Consider the following 18,346-nt stretch of genomic DNA (forward strand, 5'->3'; position numbering starts at 1 on the left):
ATGTAGTACACCCTTGACAAAAGTTTGTACTTCAGGCACTGAAGCCAATTCTTTCTGGAAGAAGATTGATAAGGCCGAAATTTGAACTTTAATAGACCCCAATTTTAGGCCCATAGACAATCCTGCCTGCAGGAAATGTAGGAATCGACCCAATTGAAATTCTTCCGTTGGGGCCTTCTTGGCTTCACACCACGCAACATATTTTCTCCAAATGCGGTGATAATGTTGTGCGGTCACTTCCTTCCTAGCTTTAATCAAGGTAGGAATAACTTCCTCTGGAATGCCCTTTTCTTTTAGAATCCGGCGTTCAACCGCCATGCCGTCAAACGCAGTCGCGGTAAGTCTTGGAACATACAAGGTCCCTGCTGAAGCAGATCCCTTCTTAGAGGTAGAGGCCACGGATCTTCCGTGAGCATCTCTTGAAGTTCCGGGTACCAAGTTCTTCTTGGCCAATCCGGAGCCACTAGTATTGTTCTTACTCCCCTTTTCCGTATAATTCTCAGTACCTTTGGTATGAGAGGCAGAGGAGGGAACACATACACTGACTGGTACACCCACGGTGTTACCAGAGCGTCCACAGCTATTGCCTGAGGGTCTCTTGACCTGGCGCAATATCTGTCCAGTTTTTTGTTGAGGCGAGACGCCATCATGTCCACCTTTGGTTTTTCCCAATGGTTCACAATCATGTGGAAAACTTCCGGATGAAGTCCCCACTCTCCCGGGTGAAGGTCGTGTCTGCTGAGGAAGTCTGCTTCCCAGTTGTCCACTCCCGGGATGAACACTGCTGACAGTGCTATGACATGATTTTCCGCCCAGCGAAGAATCCTTGCAGCTTCTGTCATTGCTCTTCTGCTTCTCGTGCCGCCTTGTCTGTTTACGTGGGCGACTGCCGTGATGTTGTCCGACTGGATCAACACCGGCTGACCCTGAAGCAGCGGTTTCGCCAGGCTTAGAGCATTGTAGATCGCTCTTAGCTCCAGTATATTTATGTGAAGAGACGTCTCCAGGTTTGACCATACACCCTGGAAGTTTCTTCCCTGTGTGACTGCTCCCCAGCCTCGTAGGCTGGCATCCGTAGTCACCAGGACCCAGTCCTGTATGCCGAACCTGCGGCCCTCTAACAGATGGGCACTCTGCAACCACCACAGGAGAGACAACCTTGTTCTTGGTGACAGTGTTATCCGCTGATGCATGTGCAGATGCGATCCGGACCATTTGTCCAGCAGATCCCACTGAAATATTCGTGCGTGGAATCTGCCGAATGGAATTGCTTCGTAAGAAGCCACCATCTTTCCCAGGACTCTTGTGCATTGATGTACTGACACATTTCCTGGTTTTAGGAGGTTCCTGACAAGTTCGGATAACTCCCTTGCTTTCTCCTCCGGGAGAAACACCTTTTTCTGAACAGTGTCCAGAATCATTCCCAGGAACAGCAGACGTGTTGTCGGTGTCAATTGAGATTTTGGAAGATTCAGAATCCACCCGTGTTGTTGAAGCACTACTTGGGTTAGTGCTACACCGACTTCCAGCTGTTCTCTGGACCTTGCCCTTATCAGGAGATCGTCCAAGTAAGGGATAATTAATACGCCTTTTCTTCGTAGAAGAACCATCATTTCGGTCATTACCTTGGTAAAGACCCGAGGTGCCGTGGACAAACCAAACGGCAGCGTTTGAAACTGATAATGACAGTCTTGTATCACGAACCTGAGATACCCTTGGTGTGAGGGGTAAATTGGGACATGCAGATAAGCATCTTTTATGTCCAGGGACACCATGAAGTCCCCTTCTTCCAGATTTCGCTATCACTGCTCTTAGTGACTCCATCTTGAACTTGAATTTCTGTATGTACAGGTTCAAGGATTTCAGATTTAGAATAGGTCTTACCGAACCGTCCGGCTTCGGTACCACAAATAGTGTGGAATAATACCCCTTTCCCTGTTGTAGGAGGGGTACCTTGATTATCACCTGCTGAGAATACAGCTTGTGAATGGCTTCCAATACCGTCGCCCTTTCTAAGGGAGACGTTGGTAAAGCAGACTTTAGGAACCGGCGAGGGGGAGACCTTTCGAATTCCAACATGTAACCCTGAGATACTATCTGCAGGATCCACGGGTCCACCTGTGAGCGAGCCCACTGATTGCTGAAAATCTTTAGTCGACCCCCCACCGCTCCTGAGTCCGCTAGTAAAGCCCCAGCGTCATGCTGATGGCTTTGTAGAACCCGGGGCGGGCTTCTGTTCCTGGGCAGGGGCTGCTTGCTGCCCTCTCTTACCCTTTCCTCTGCCTCGGGGCAGATAAGACTGTCCTTTTGCCCGCTTGTTTTTATAGGAGCGAAAGGACTGCGGCTGAAAAGACGGTGTCTTTTTCTGTTGGGAGGGGGTCTGAGGTAAAAAAGTGGATTTGCCGGCAGTTGCCGTGGCCACCAGATCCGATAGACCGACCCCAAATAATTCCTCTCCTTTATATGGCAATACTTCCATATGCCTTTTGGAATCCGCATCACCTGACCACTGTCGCGTCCATAAACTTCTTCTGGCAGATATGGACATCGCACTTACTCTCGATGCCAGAGTGCAAATATCCCTCTGAGCATCTCGCATATAAAGAAACGCATCCTTTAATTGCTCTAAAGTCAATAAAATACTGTCCCTATCCAGGGTATCAATATTTTCAGTCAGGGAATCCAACCACACTACCCCAGCACTGCACATCCAGGCTGAGGCTATTGCTGGTCGGAGTATAACACCAGTATGTGTGTATATACTCTTCAGTGTAGTTTCCAGCCTCCTATCTGCTGGATCCTTGAGGGCGGCCGTATCAGGAGACGGCAACGCCACTTGTTTTGATAAACGTGTGAGCGCTTTATCCACCCTAGGGGGTGTTTCCCAGCGCGCCCTAACCTCTGGTGGGAAAGGGTATAATGCCAATAACTTCTTTGAAATTAGCAGTTTTCTATCGGGGTTAACCCACGCTTCATCACACACGTCATTCAATTCCTCTGATTCTGGAAAAGCTACAGGTAGTTTTTTCACCCCCCACATAATACCCCTTTTTGAGGTACCTGCAGTATCAGAGATCTGCAAAGCCTCCTTCATTGCCGTGATCATATAACGTGTGGCCCTATTGGAAAATACGTTTGTTTCTTCACCGTCGACACTAGATTCATCTGTGTCGGTACCTGTGTCGACTGACTGAGGTAAGGGACGTTTTACAGCCCCTGACGGTGTCTGAGACGCCTGAGCAGGTACCAACTGGTTTTCCGGCCGTCTCATTTCGTCAACTGACTTTTTTAATGTACTAACATTATCACGTAATTCCATAATTAAAGCCATCGATTCTGGTGTCGACTCCCTAGGGGGTGACATCACCATTACCGGCAATTGCTCCGCCTCCATACCAACATCGTCCTCATACATGTCGACACACACGTACCGACACACAGCAGACACACAGGGAATGCTCTTATCGAAGACAGGACCCCACTAGCCCTTTGGGGAGACAGAGGGAGAGTTTGCCAGCACACACCAAAAGCGCTATAAAATGTATATAAACAACCCTAAAAGGTGTTGTTTCTGTTATATGCGCTTTAAAATATATAAATATCGCCAAAATATGCCCCCCTTCTCTTTGTTACCCTGTTTCTGTAGTGCAGTGCAGGGGAGAGTCCTGGGAGCCTTCCTCACAGCGGAGCTGAGCAGGAAAATGGCGCTGTGTGCTGAGGAGAATAAGCCCCGCCCCCTTTTCGGTGGGCTTTTCTCCCGGGTTTTGAGATATCTGGCCTGGGTTAAATACATACATATAGCCTCAATGGCTATATGTGATGTATTCCTTTGCCATAAAAGGTATTAAATATTGCTGCCCAGGGCGCCCCCAGCAGCGCCCTGCACCCTCCGTGACCGTTCAGTGTGAAGTGTGTAGCAACAATGGCGCACAGCTGCAGTGCTGTGCGCTACCTTCATGAAGACTGAAGAGCCTTCTGCCGCCTGTTTCCGGACCCTCGATCTTCAGCATCTGTAAGGGGGATCGGCGGCGCGGCTCCGGGACGAACCCCAGGGTGACCTGTGTTCCGACTCCCTCTGGAGCTATGTCCAGTAGCCTAAGACTCCAATCCATCCTGCACGCAGGTGAGTTGAAAATCTCTCCCTTAAGTCCCTCGATGCAGTGAGCCTGTTGCCAGCAGGACTCACTGAAAATAAAAAACCTAAAAACTTTTTCTAAGCAGCTCTTTAGGAGAGCCACCTAGATTGCACCCTGCTCGGACGGGCACAAAAACCTAACTGAGGCTTGGAGGAGGGTCATAGGGGGAGGAGCCAGTACACACCATGTGATCCTAAAAGCTTGCTTTTGTGCCCTGTCTCCTGCGGAGCCGCTATTCCCCATGGTCCTGACGGAGTCCCCAGCATCCACTAGGACGTTAGAGAAAAAGATTTACCCGCGGTAGCCGTGGAAACCAGGTCCGCGAGACCCTCCCCAAATAAGACCTCTCCCTTGTAAGGTAAAACTTCCATATGTCTCTTTGAGTCGGCATCACCCGTCCATTGGCGGGTCCACAGGGCTCGCCTAGCAGAAACAGCCATGGCGTTGGCCCTTGAACCTAACAGCTCAACGTCTCTCGCAGCGTCTCTCATATATAAGGCTGTGTCTTTAATGTGACCCAAGGTCAATAAAATGCTATTCCTATCTAGGGTGTCAATGTCAGATGACAAGTTATCTGCCCATGCTGCTACTGCGCTACATACCCATGCCGACGCTACTGCCGGTCTGAGCAAGGCACCCGTATGTGTATAAATTGATTTTAAGGTAGTTTCCTGTCTGCGATCAGCAGGATCCTTGAGGGCTGCCGTGTCCGGAGATGTTAGCGCCACCTTTTTGGACAAGCGCGTTAAAGCCTTGTCCACCCTGGGCGAGGATTCTCATCGTAACCTGTCCTGCGCGGTGAAAGGGTACGCCATAAGAATTCTCTTGGGAATCTGCAGTTTCTTGTCTGGAGTTTCCCAAGCCTTTCCAAATAAAGAGTTCAGCTCATGAGACGGGGGAAAGGTTACCTCAAGTTTCTTTTCCTTAAACATGCATACCCTCGTGTCAGGGACAGAGGGGTCATCTGTGATATGCAAAACATCTTTTATAGCAATAATCATATAATGAATACTTTTGGCCACCCTTGGGTGTAACCTCGCATCATCGTAGTCGACACTGGAGTCAGAATCCGTGTCGGTATCAGTGTCTGCTACGTGGGACAGGGGACGTTTCTGAGACCCTGAAGGGCCCTGTGACACAGCCAAAGCCATGGATTGACTCCCTATTTCTTCCCTGGACTCTGCTTTGTTCAATCTCTTATGTAATAAAGACACATTTGCATTTAAAACATTCCACATATCCAGGTGTCGGCATCGCCGACGGAGACACCACAATCATCTGCTCTACCTCCTCCTTAGATGAGCCTTCCGCTTCAGACATGCCGACACACACGTACCGACACCCCCACACACTCAGGGATATATATCTATATGGAGACAGTCCCCCAATAAGGCCCTTTGGAGAGACAGAGAGAGAGTATGCCAGCACACACCCAGCGCCACCGGACACTGGAATAAAATCCCAGTCAGTACATCGCTTTATATATATATATATATATATATATATATATATATATATATATATATATATATATATATATATACACACACAAAAAGACAATAAGAGGCGGCACTCAGCAGACTTGTGATGCAAAATCAAAAAAGTGTAATAGGTACGGTCAACGTTTCGGGGACCACCTCCCCGTCTTCAGGACTTGTCCTGAAGACGGGGAGGTGGTCCCCGAAACGTTGACCGTACCTATTACACTTTTTTGATTTTGCATCACAAGTCTGCTGAGTGCCGCCTCTTATTGTCTTTTTGTGCATGTACAAGGGTCGCTTACCCTGAGGAGGGCACCGGAGCAAGGTACACCCTATGGGGGAGGCCGAGAGTGCCGGAGCGCAGAGTATTTATATATATATATATATATATATATATATATATATATATATATATATATATATATATAATAATACACTCACTGCGCCAAATAAATGTGCCCCCCCCTCTTTTGTGCCCTCTATTTGTGTTCAGCAGGGGAGAGTCCGGGGAGCCAGCTTCTCTGCAGCGTGCTGTGGAGAAAATGGCTCTGGTTAGTGCTGGAGGATCAAGCTCCGCCCCTTCAACGGCGGGCTTCGGTCCCGCTCAAATCTTTATACTGGCGGGGGTTTCTGTAATATACTGCCTCCGGAGTATATATATATATATCTATGCCAGTGTCCCTAGAAGTTTATGATTGCTGCCCAGGGTGCCCCCCCCTGCGCCCTGCACCCATACAGTGCCGTCAGTGTGTGTGAATGTGGAAGCAATTGCAAAATGTTTAACAATTAGAAAATTGGGTTTTAAAAAAATCCAGTGATTGGCTTCTTTTTTCTCTTACGTCCTAGAGGATGCTGGGGACTCCGTAAGGACCATGGGGTATAGACGGGCTCCGCAGGAGACATGGGCACTCTAAAGACTTTAGATGGGTGTGCACTGGCTCCTCCCTCTATGCCCCTCCTCCAGACCTCAGTTAGATCCTGTGCCCAGAGGAGACTAGATGCACTGCAGGGGAGCTCTACTGAGTTTCTCTGAAAAATACTTTTGTTAGGTTTTTTTATTTTCAGGGAGCACTGCTGGCAACAGGCTCCCTGCATCGTGGGACTGAGGGGAGAGAAGCAGACCTACTTAAATGATAGGCTCTGCTTCTTAGGCTACTGGACACAAATAGATCCAGAGGGTCGGAACACAGGTCTCACCCTCGTTGTTCGTCCCGGAGCCGCTCCGCCGTCCTCCTCACAGATCTTCCGGCTCTGTGAGGAGGACGGCGGAGCGGCTCCGGGACGAACAACGAGGGTGAGACCTGTGTTCCGACCCTCTGGATCTATTTGTGTCCAGTAGCCTAAGAAGCAGAGCCTATCATTTAAGTAGGTCTGCTTCTCTCCCCTCAGTCCCACGATGCAGGGAGCCTGTTGCCAGCAGTGCTCCCTGAAAATAAAAAAACCTAACAAAAGTATTTTTCAGAGAAACTCAGTAGAGCTCCCCTGCAGTGCATCTAGTCTCCTCTGGGCACAGGATCTAACTGAGGTCTGGAGGAGGGGCATAGAGGGAGGAGCCAGTGCACACCCATCTAAAGTCTTTAGAGTGCCCATGTCTCCTGCGGAGCCCGTCTATACCCCATGGTCCTTACGGAGTCCCCAGCATCCTCTAGGACGTAAGAGAAAAAAGAAGCCAATCACTGGATTTTTTAAAAACCCAATTTTCTAATTGTTAAACATTTTGCAATTGGGAAAAAAAAAATCTGATCATCAAGGACAGAACATTGTGTCGCTGTAGCAATGAGTTATGTGGGAAGGTACGTGGCATTGTATAACAGGACATTACAGATGACGCAGGACATGCCAGGTTTTATTTAGGAAGGTTGATGGACAATAATAAATATAGGTGCCTCTGTAGGGAGAGTATGTGGTATTTTAATGTAAGCAGCACTTAGGGATTAAGGGCCTGTTCCTGTGTCACAGGCAAGTCTCAGAGTGGAGGCATCTAGCGACATTTCCCATATATCGCATACGGGGATTGCTGTGAGTGTGCAACCAGTTTCGTGCTACTATGAGTCGTGCGTATGCTGCCAAAGTGCCCATTCCTGACACATCTTCTGAGCCCAGAGGTGTAAGTGCTGACAGGAAAACAGTATAGACACTTGCATTAGCATCATTTAGTACAAGCGAGTATTTGGCTGCAGTTGAGCAATTTACTAAGTGCGAGAAACTTAATATCAAAGAACTGTAACAACCCAAACCAATTCACACACTCAGTAGGTATGATGGTGAGCTATAGGTTGTCACAGTGCAACTACAGGTACCAGTATACCTTGCTAGTCATCATACTGGGCTTTTAGACGCACAACATCTAGAAAAACACCAATTACATTGGTAATCAAACCGCCAGATCCTAGTGCAACCTGCGGATAACTGCAGTGCCCAGTAACTAGCACACTCAGTAGGGTTGGACAAGCACCAGAGTTGTGCTTACTCCAGCACCTGTTCCTCCTACTGTGGGGGGAGAACACTGCTCTGGATTTGTTTCAGGGATGAAAAAGGATTTAGACCAGCGTTTCCCAACCACGGTCCTCAAAGCACACTAACAGTCCTGGTTTTAAGGGTAACCATACCTGATCACAGGTGATTTAATTAGTACCTCAGTTATTTTGATTGAACCATTTGTGCTCAAACATGGTTATCACTAAAACCTGCATTGTTGGTGTGCCTTGAGGAAAGTGGTTGGGAAACACTGATTTAGAGAAATCATAAACCATAAAGCTTTAATAAGTGTAACATTGAGGTCTCATAAGAAAGGGAAGTGGATACTTACACAGCTGTGCACTTTGTCCTGAAGACTTTAAAAGAAGTTTTAATTCAAAGAGAGCAAGTGCCACATGTACAGCATGACACCGTGTGCGCTCCATGCGAAACAAGTAGGCAATGGCTGCCTCAAACTGCGCAGTCAGGAAGAGGACTTGGAAGTACAGGAAAGAATGCTGGTTAACTCCAAAGTGAGACTCGCCTAGAGGTAACAAGGGATCAAAACGGTCACGTAAGCAAACTCCAAGATTAACAGGAATGTGCTGTGTAAATGCATTTATAGGTTATATATATACCGTAGTCCTCCAGTAGCTGCTTCTGGAACTGCGGTAGCGTCAGTCTGTCTTGTGGGGAACTGCTAGTGTCATCTTCAAAGGAAATTTGACTCAACTAAATAGAAAAAACAGAGAAGACAATTGTTGTAGACAAAATATCAGATAAATGCAGCAGGTGTAATGTATTCTTCCCACTACTCCTGAAATCCAGTCTGGGCAGTTCACAAAACCTGGGTCCTAAGCATTTCCTTACGTCACTTATGCTGGGTACACACTAGGACGATGGATCGGCAGTCTGGCTGATCAGCAGTTATTTCCGACGATTGGCAAGTGCATACACACTTACCAATCGTCTGCCTAATGCGTCAAACCTGACGTTACAACGGGGCGGGCATTTAAATGTTGTCAGGTCAGTCACCAACAGCAACTGCTGGCTAACCGCCCGTACAGTCCGCATGACACATTAATACATCTGCAGATATATCGGCCATGGGCTATGCTGCAGGGACGACACGATGGGCCTGATGTGGTTGGAGGTGCTATCACTGCTGGTTCCTTGGAAGTTGCAGTAATAGCGCTGTATGGTAATGCAGCAGGAGGTGTCTGTTACAAGCAGAAGCCTCCTGCTGCATTAGTGATCTGAGCTGCGCCCTAGCATCGGATCACTGGACTCACCATCGGGTGGCTTGCAGCACCCGTGGTGTTTTGCAAGCCACCCGTCACAGAAGCCAGGAAATCACAGTCTGACATTGGTACTTTGCACTTCCCATAGCTACATGACCTGTATCACCCTCAATGATGTTCACAGACATATAGATGGTACACACCCGCCAACGCGCCCACAATAGAAGGCCATTCAATTGAACAACCAATATATCAGCCAGTGTGTACCCAGCTTTACAGTTGTACGGATAATAAAGTTGAGAGAGCAGCATATACAGTATCTGACAACAAGATACACATACTTACGAAAGAGATTTCTTAATATGTAGGGAGACATCGAGATCATATAATAGGTTTCGCTACAAAGCTAAATTGTTTTCAAAATACAGGTGTGCCCTCTGGCTGAACCCATGAGTTCAATTGTCACCAGGGTCAAAATACGTTGGAATAGAATGGTACTTTTGCACTTCTATTATGTCGTAATCCAAAGTGGGACTCTAGACCACCATGGAGTATAGAGTAGGGTTGAAGGGCTTGGGCTAAAATGTACTGACAAAATGCTCAAGCTCCTCTCACTCTTTAGTGTTTTGGCTGCATGGCACCAGTATTCCAGAAGCATTCCACCTTGTACAGTAGTACAAGAGATCATGTCAACATCCAGTTGCCCCCATCATTCACCAGCTGTTGAAAAGCCTCCAGTTCCCAAGGTAAAGGTTTTCTCTGCTGAGGAAGATTACTTCCACGTTTTCCACCCTGATGAATTTTGCTTTGATGGTTGGAACAGTTTGCACCATCCAATGCAAAATCCTGCTGCTCTCTTTCATAGCCAGGGCATCCTTTGGCGATTTATTAAGACACATTTATTATATCGGACTGGATCTTGATGGCCTTTTATATTAAGAACTCGTGTCCGCTGACCAGAGCATTGGATACCCCTATTTGCAGTCCTGTAATTAATTCCTTTTTTCACTGAGCCATTGTTAGTGTACATATCAGTTTCTAAAGGTTACCATCCACAATTACACTGATAGTTGCTGCCCCGTGTTTAATAGTGCAATACACAGTGTGGGGCAGTGTGCTTTGATAACGGTCACACAAGACACCGGGATCCCGACCGGCACAATCCCGACATATTCTCCCTCTGTGGGTGTACACGACACTCAGAGGGAGAATAAATTAGTGCCCGCAAGGGGCTGCGTTGCGCTCGCCCCCTTGTCGGGTTTGTGCTGGTCGGGATCCCGGTGTCGGTATTCTGACCGCCGAGATTCCGTCACGATCCCCACACCACTAACATACAACAAACAGCAACAGCTGGTAACAACAACAGCAACAGCTGAACAGGTAACTACAGAACAAGAACCTACAGAAAAGTCCACGCACTGAGGCGGGTGCCCAATATCCCTTATGGACTACGAGAAAAGGATTTACCAGTAGGTATTAAAATCCTATTTTCTCTAGTATCCATAAGGGATATTGGGATAATCTAAGTACGATGGGGACGTCCCAAAGCTTCCAGAACGGGCGGAACATGCGGAGATTGCTGCAGCACAGTCTGCCCAAACTGGGTATCCTCTTTGGCCAGGGTATCAAATTTGTAGAACTTCACAAAGGTGTTCTTCCCCGACCAGGTAGCAGCTCGGCATAGTTGCAAGGCCGAGACTCCACAGACAACCGCCCAGGAAGAGCCCACTGATCTAGTAAAGTGGGCCCTCAGAGACTTAGGAACAGGTAAGGCTGCCGACACATAGGCCTGTTAGATAGTAAGCCTGATCCAACGAGCAATGGACTGCTTGAAAGCAGGGCAACCCTTTTTCTGCGCATCATAGAGCACGAACAAGGAATCCGTTTTTCTGACCAGAGCTGTGCGATTGACATAGATCTTCAAGGCACGCACAGCATCCAATGCCTCCGGAGGAGCAGAAGCGTCAGAACAGGACGGAATCACAATAGGTTGATTCAGATGAAATGCAGCGGCAACCTTCGGCAGGAACTGCTGTCTAGTCCGAAGATCCGCTCTGTCCTCGTAAAAGACCAAATACGGACTTTTACACGATAAGGCCCCCTATTCTGAAACACGTCGAGTAGAAGCCAGGGCCAGTAATATCACAGTCTTCCACGAGGTACTTGTCTTCTACCGTCATCAGAGGTTCAAATGAGGAGGACTGTAGAAATGCCAACACTACATCCAAATACCAGGGTGCCGTCGGCGGCACAAGAGGTGGTTGTATGTGGAGTACCCCTTGCAAGAAGGTCTGAACTTCTGGCAACACTGCCAATTTCTTCTGGAAGAAAATGGAGAGGGCTGAAATCTGTCCCTTAATGGAACCCAGACGTAAGACCTTATCCACACCAGCCTGCAGGAAACGTCCCAAGTGAAACACTGCACGCATTCCGCGCACCAAGAGATATCTCCTTTAGATATGATGATAGTGTTTTGACGTCACAGGTTTTCTGGTCCGAACCATGGTAGCAATAACCTTCTTGGAAAGGCCCTTGTAAGCTAGGATGTTCCGCTCAACCTCCATGCCGTCAAATGAAGTCGCCGTAAGTCCGAGTAGACGAACGGTCCTTGTCGAAGAAGATCTCTTTGTAGTGCTAGAGGCCAAGGGACTTCAACGGACAGGGGCCAGAAGATCCGCGTACCACGCCCTCCGAGGCCAATCCGGGGCAATTAGAATTGCCTGGACACCTTGATTCCGGATTCTCTTTAGCACCCGTGGAAGCAATGGAATCAGAGGAAACAGGTAGACTAGCCGGTACGGCCAAGGCGCCGCCAGTGCGTCCACTGAACTCGCCTGAGGGTCCCTGGTCCGTGAGCAATACCAGGGAAGTTTCTTGTTGAGCCAAGAAGCCATGATCATGTCTATTTGTGGGTAACCCTACTGGTCGATGATCTGCTGGAACACTAGATGGTGGAGCCCCCGCTCCTCCGGGTGGAGACAGTGACGACTCAAGAAGATTGCCGACAGTGCTCTTGCATTTCTTTCCACCCAGTGGAATATTTTGGACATCTCTCACATGCAGGCTCCGCTTTTTGTCCCTCCTTGTCAAGTGATATACGCCACAGCCGTGGCGTTGTCCGACTGAACCTGGATTGCGTGATCTCTGAGCAGAGGCGAGGCCTGAAGCAGGGCATTGTATATCAGCCGAAGTTCCAGAATGCTGATTGGAAGGAGGGCTTCGTGGGCTGACCACCTGCCCTGGAACTGCGCCCCTTGGGTGACAGCTCCCCATCCCCATAGACTCGCATCCGTCTTGAGGAGGGTCCAATACGGAATCCCAAAACTTCGGCCTTCCAGGAGTTTGGAGGACTGTAGCCACCACAGGAGGGAAATCCTGGCCTGAGGTGACAGCCGAATCATCCAGTGCATCTGCAGATGCGATCCGGACCACTTGGTCAGGAGATCCAATTGAAACGTTCTGGCATGGAACCTCCCATACTGGATCGGCTTGTATGAGGCAACCATTTTTCCCAACAATCTTATGCAAAGATGGACGGACACTCGAGTAGGTCGGAGCACCATGCGGACCATCTCCTGAAGTGTTTTTGCCTTGTCCTCTGGAAGAAACACCTTCTGTGTCATAGTATCCAGCAACATCCCCAGGAACAGGAGGCTCTGAGTTGGCTCCAGGTGGGACTTCTGTAAGTTGAGGATCCACCCATGACCCGAAAGAAGATGGATGGTGCGGTCGATATGGAGCAACAAAAGCTCCCTGGATCGTGCCTTTATCAGAAGATCGTCCAGATAAGGGACCACATTGACCCCCTGGACCCAGAACATCATCTCCGCCATCACCTTTGTGAATACCCTCGGGACTGTGGACAGGCCGAAGGGTAGTGCCGATCTGCGTGCTTGTGTCGGAAACGGGGCCAAATTCTACAGGTTGTGGCCCTGTTTCCGACCATCTCAATCAGACTTTTAAAAAAGTTGGATTGAGATGAGGGAGCTGAGAGGGGGAGGGATGGGAGATCAGCGGGGAGTTAGGGGAGAGCAGTGGTTACAGAATATGCCGGAGGATGTGGCACAGCCGCCGCTCACGGCAGCGTCCACGCGACTCCAGCAAGCAAAGTCTTGCCTGCTGGAGCTGGGTGGACGCTGCCGTGAGGTCTGGCGGCGGTGGCACATCCTCCTACAACGCTGCTGTAGCGCTGCTCTCTCCCCTCTCCTCCTCTCAGCTCCCTCATCTCAAGCCGACTCATCTCCAAATGCATGTCGGAATGGATCAGACTTCAATTGAATATACCCCTTTGTCTTTTAAAATCTTTATTCACTTTCTTTCTTTAGTATTCATTGTCTTTGAATCTTTACACCACTTTAATGTGTGTTTTTTAATACATATTTCGCATAGTTTTAATTTAATTTAATCAATAAATGTTACACTTTAAACAACCAGTGCACCTAAAACAGATCCTTTTCTTTTCGTTTGTTCTGTAATCACATGATCTGTGGTAGCACCCCCATATCCTGATACATCATTATATATTATCGCAATTAAGGAGTCTTGAAAAATCAACTCTCTATGATAGATATAATAAGTAATTTCCTGTGCAACAGATTTCCCTTTCTCCCATTTACCCCCTCTCTTTGCATAAGTATATGGACACCTGTCTGAGAGCTAACAGAGGCTTCATCAGTCCATGTAACGAAAAGATTTTGTTCTCCAATAAGAGTGCCCTCCCTCTGCTGACAGGTGTTGAAAGAAAATCACCTTGTGGGTAAGGGGTCAGGTTGATTTTTCTTTTCTTAAACTGAGAAACCAAACCTGGGCCTCAAATTTGCAGTGGTCTCCAGAACTAGGGTCTGCAGCAAGGATGAAGAACTCACACTGGTTATCAAGTCGTTTAGGTAAGGGACTATAGTCTACCCCCTGGCTTAGAGTAACCTAGCAATAATGGTCATGACCATTAGACTCTCCCCGACCTTGCAAAGCGACACTAAAACGGCACTCAAACTGACACTAAAAACCCACCTATTCATCAAAGCGTACCCTTCCGATGCATAACCTAGTCCTGAGGCTGCTCCTCCATCACCCTGCCTCATGCCTTGAACATCTTTTGCTTTGCTTACATACTGCCATCAGGCTACCTCCCGCCTGCCTGCACCTCATGTCATCTGTCTGTCGCCCCTTCCCACTAGATTGTTAGCTCTTCAGAGCCGGGCCCTCTCTCCTCTTGTGGTCAAATCCCTCTTCTCGACACATTTCACTCACAGCTCTCCCCTACTCAGCGACCATCTTTACCTGCTTTTTCTCCTGCTGATAAATGCCCATCTCTATCTATGGCCGCCAGCCCCTAGTAGTACGATGATTACTCCCTCGCTACTTACATCTAAGCTGTATTATGTTTTGAGAACTGTGGTGCTCTTTGTTACCTGTACTCTATTTTTGTTATTTATTTACTGTAATGCTAAGTTTTGTCTCCCTGTACTGTCCTTTGTACGGCGCTGCGAAACACTTGTGGCGCCTTATAAATAAAATGTAATAATAATAATAATAAGAATTTACTTACCGATAATTCTATTTCTCGTAGTCCGTAGTGGATGCTGGGGACTCCGTCAGGACCATGGGGAATAGCGGCTCCGCAGGAGACAGGGCACAAAAGTAAAAGCTTTAGGATCAGGTGGTGTGCACTGGCTCCTCCCCCTATGACCCTCCTCCAAGCCTCAGTTAGGATACTGTGCCCGGACGAGCGTACACAATAAGGAAGGATTTTGAATCCCGGGTAAGACTCATACCAGCCACACCAATCACACTGTACAACCTGTGATCTGAACCCAGTTAACAGCATGATAACAGCGGAGCCTCTGAAAAGATGGCTCAAAACAATAATAACCCGATTTTTGTAACAATAACTATGTACAAGTATTGCAGACAATCCGCACTTGGGATGGGCGCCCAGCATCCACTACGGACTACGAGAAATAGAATTATCGGTAAGTAAATTCTTATTTTCTCTGACGTCCTAAGTGGATGCTGGGGACTCCGTCAGGACCATGGGGATTATACCAAAGCTCCCAAACGGGCGGGAGAGTGCGGATGACTCTGCAGCACCGAGTGAGAGAACTCCAGGTCCTCCTCAGCCAGGGTGTGCCCCTGACCAAGTAGCAGCTCGGCAAAGTTGTAAAGCCGAGACCCCTCGGGCAGCCGCCCAAGATGAGCCCACCTTCCTTGTGGAATGGGCATTTACATATTTTGGCTGTGGCAGGCATGCCACAGAATGTGCAAGCTGAATTGTACTACACATCCAACTAGCAATCGTCTGCTTAGAAGCAAGAGCACCCAGTTTGTTGGGTGCATACAGGATAACAGCAAGTCAGTTTTCCTGACTCCAGCCGTCCTGGAAACCTATATTTTCAGGGCCCTGACAACATCTAGCAACTTGGAGTCCTCCAAGTCCCTAGTAGCCGCAGGTACCACAATAAGCTGGTTCAGGTGAAACGCTGACACCACCTTAGGGAGAAACTGGGGACGAGTCCGCAGCTCTGCCCTGTCCGAATGGACAATCAGATATGGGCTTTTGTGAGACAAAGCCGCCAATTCTGACACTCGCTGTTATGATTCCAGTACTTCTGACCAGAGGAGATCTTATGACAGAGGCCAGAGTACTGGAAGGAAATGCTGGTTACGGGAGCGCGAAAGCCTAGTAACCCCTGGCGCCCTAACTCCGTTGTCTCGCCCGTGTAATCAGAAATCCCCTGCGAGACTATGGTTGCTTGAGCCCATGGCAGCCGCGTTTGAAGGGCGGATTATGTCTGCCCAACTCCGATGCCCCCTCAGGTCTTAATGGGAGACAAAGGGAAATCCGAGACAGGGTGATAACAAGGGGCCCTCTGACTAAGCAACCAGGCCAGGGGCTACAAGCTAACTAACTTAAACCAGAAGTATGTGCGGACAAACCGCCAGGGAAAAGGACAACCAAAAATCCACTAATCCGTAACTCCTATCCAGCACCGCTGGATACCAGAGTGGATTTGTGGGAGCGGAATCCTCCGCAAAAAGCTCCGAAACACAATATAACCAAATAATAAATAGTAAGCGGTCAAGCCGCAACACACGGCTACGCCGCGACTCACGAACACCACAGGATGTTAAAGGTGCTCGGTCTGGACTCCAAGAAAAGATGACAACTTCCGAGTACTGGACCACTGAGGACAGGAACGACCGGATAGAACAGGACTGGAAAACTCTCTGCAACTGACACAGCAAACAGGAAGCTATAACCGGCGTCTGTGAGAAGTCCTGAGAGTGCCTTTAAATGGGAGACCTCCAATCAGGAGCCAGACAGGGCTAATTACAACATGCCGTGCAGCTGCATGCTGCACGGCCAGGAACCAGTGAGGTGATTAACTTAGACCCAGCAACGGGGAACGCGGTCCGACAGTGGCGTCCCCGTTGCTAGGGTCTGTGCGGCTCCGTGCGCCCGGCGTCTAGCGTTGCTAGGGAGCCGGCGGCTGTCCGCATGCGGCGTCCCTAGTTGCTAGGCGCCGGGCCGCACTGACGAGCGGACCCTCGGCGCCTAACAGTACCCCCACCTTGAGGAGGGGTCAAGGAACCCCTAAAGCCAGGTTTCTGAGGAAATTCTCGAAAAAATGCCCTCTTGAGCCTCGGGGCATGGAGATCCTTATCCAGGACCCAAGACCTTTCTTCTGGACCATAACCTCTCCAATGTGCCAGAAAATAAAGCCGACCCCGGGACAACTTGGAATCGAGAACCTTCTCCACCAAGAACTCCTGCTGACCCTGTACATCTACTGGTGATTTCCCCTGAGAGACCTTTCGAGGAAATCTACTGGAAGAAACGTATGGTTTCAACAAGGAGCAATGGAACGTATTTCCGATCCGGAGAGTTCTTGGTAAACGTAACCGGAAAGCAACTGGATTGATCTTTTTTATAATATGAAATGGTCCAATAAATTTGGGGCCCAATCTGGCTGAGGTTTGTCGAAGTTTAATGTTGCGAGTCGACAACCATACCCTATCTCCTACTTTAAAAGTGCAAGGCCGCCGGAGCCTGTCAGAAAAATTTTTCTCCCGAAATGCCGCTTTTCTGAGAGCAAGGTGCACTTTTCTCCAAATGAGTCTGAGATGAGAGGTCAAGGTCAGCGAGGAGACAGAGGAATGTTGAAAAAAGGAATTAGCCCTGGGATGAAAACCGAAAACTGTAAAAAATGGAGACACATTGGTGGAGGAATGACAGGCATTGTTGTAAGCAAACTCCGCCAAAGGAAGAAACTCGGACCAATCATTTTGGAGTTTGGCCGAGTACAAACGCAAATACTGTTTTAATGATTGATTAACTCGCTCAGTCTGCCCGTTGGATTGGGGATGGTAGCCGGACGTTAAAGACAATTTCATCTTTAATGAGACACAAAAAGACTTCCAAAATTGTGCAATGAATTGTGGACCCCGATCAGAAACAATATCAGTGGGTAATCCATGGAGTCTGAAAACATGGCGGAGGAACAAAACTGCCAATCCCTGGGCAGATGGCAGTCGGGGAAGAGCAATGAAATGGGCCATCTTGCTAAAACGGTCCACTACTACCCATATGACTCGGCATCCGGCTGACAGAGGGAGGTCTACCACAAAATCCATGGAAATATGAGACCATGGCCTGAGAGGAACATTTAAGGGCATAAGTTGACCGATAGGCAAGGAACGGGGAACTTTATGCTGTGCACAGACTTGACAAGAAAAAACAAACTCCTTAATGTCTTTGGAAAGACCAGGCCACCATACTGAGCGGGAGACTAATTCCAAAGTCTTAGAGATCCCCGGATGCCCGGCAACTTTGCTATCATGAAACTCAGTCAAAACAGTTGCTCTCAAAAACTCAGGGACATAAAGACGACCAGCAGGAGTATTTCCAGGAGCTTGATGTTGAAGCTGCTTTAACTGGGTGAATAAATCTTGTGTGAGACCTGCCCGAATGACTGAAGACGGAAGTATGGGAGTAACAGGACTGTTATCATGAACTGGAAGAAAACTGCGC

The 18,346-nt window shown here is 48.4% G+C and overlaps 1 protein-coding gene across 3 annotated transcripts in view; it reads right to left on the bottom strand.

Annotated features, from left to right (window-relative positions):
- NUP93 (nucleoporin 93) overlaps nt 1–18,346 on the bottom strand; it is a 65,317-nt gene that overhangs the window by 17,956 nt on the left and 29,015 nt on the right. For all 3 annotated transcript variants that reach the window (XM_063945410.1, XM_063945411.1, XM_063945412.1), the window contains exons 12-13: nt 8,713–8,806; nt 8,427–8,618 (exon numbers count right to left, since the gene is read on the bottom strand). In XM_063945410.1, coding sequence (XP_063801480.1) covers nt 8,427–8,618; nt 8,713–8,806 — 286 coding nt within the window. The remainder of the gene's footprint in view (nt 1–8,426; nt 8,619–8,712; nt 8,807–18,346) is intronic.

The sequence above is a fragment of the Pseudophryne corroboree genome, chromosome 11, assembly GCF_028390025.1.
Source record: "Pseudophryne corroboree isolate aPseCor3 chromosome 11, aPseCor3.hap2, whole genome shotgun sequence".
Classification (NCBI taxonomy): Eukaryota; Metazoa; Chordata; class Amphibia; order Anura; family Myobatrachidae; genus Pseudophryne; species Pseudophryne corroboree.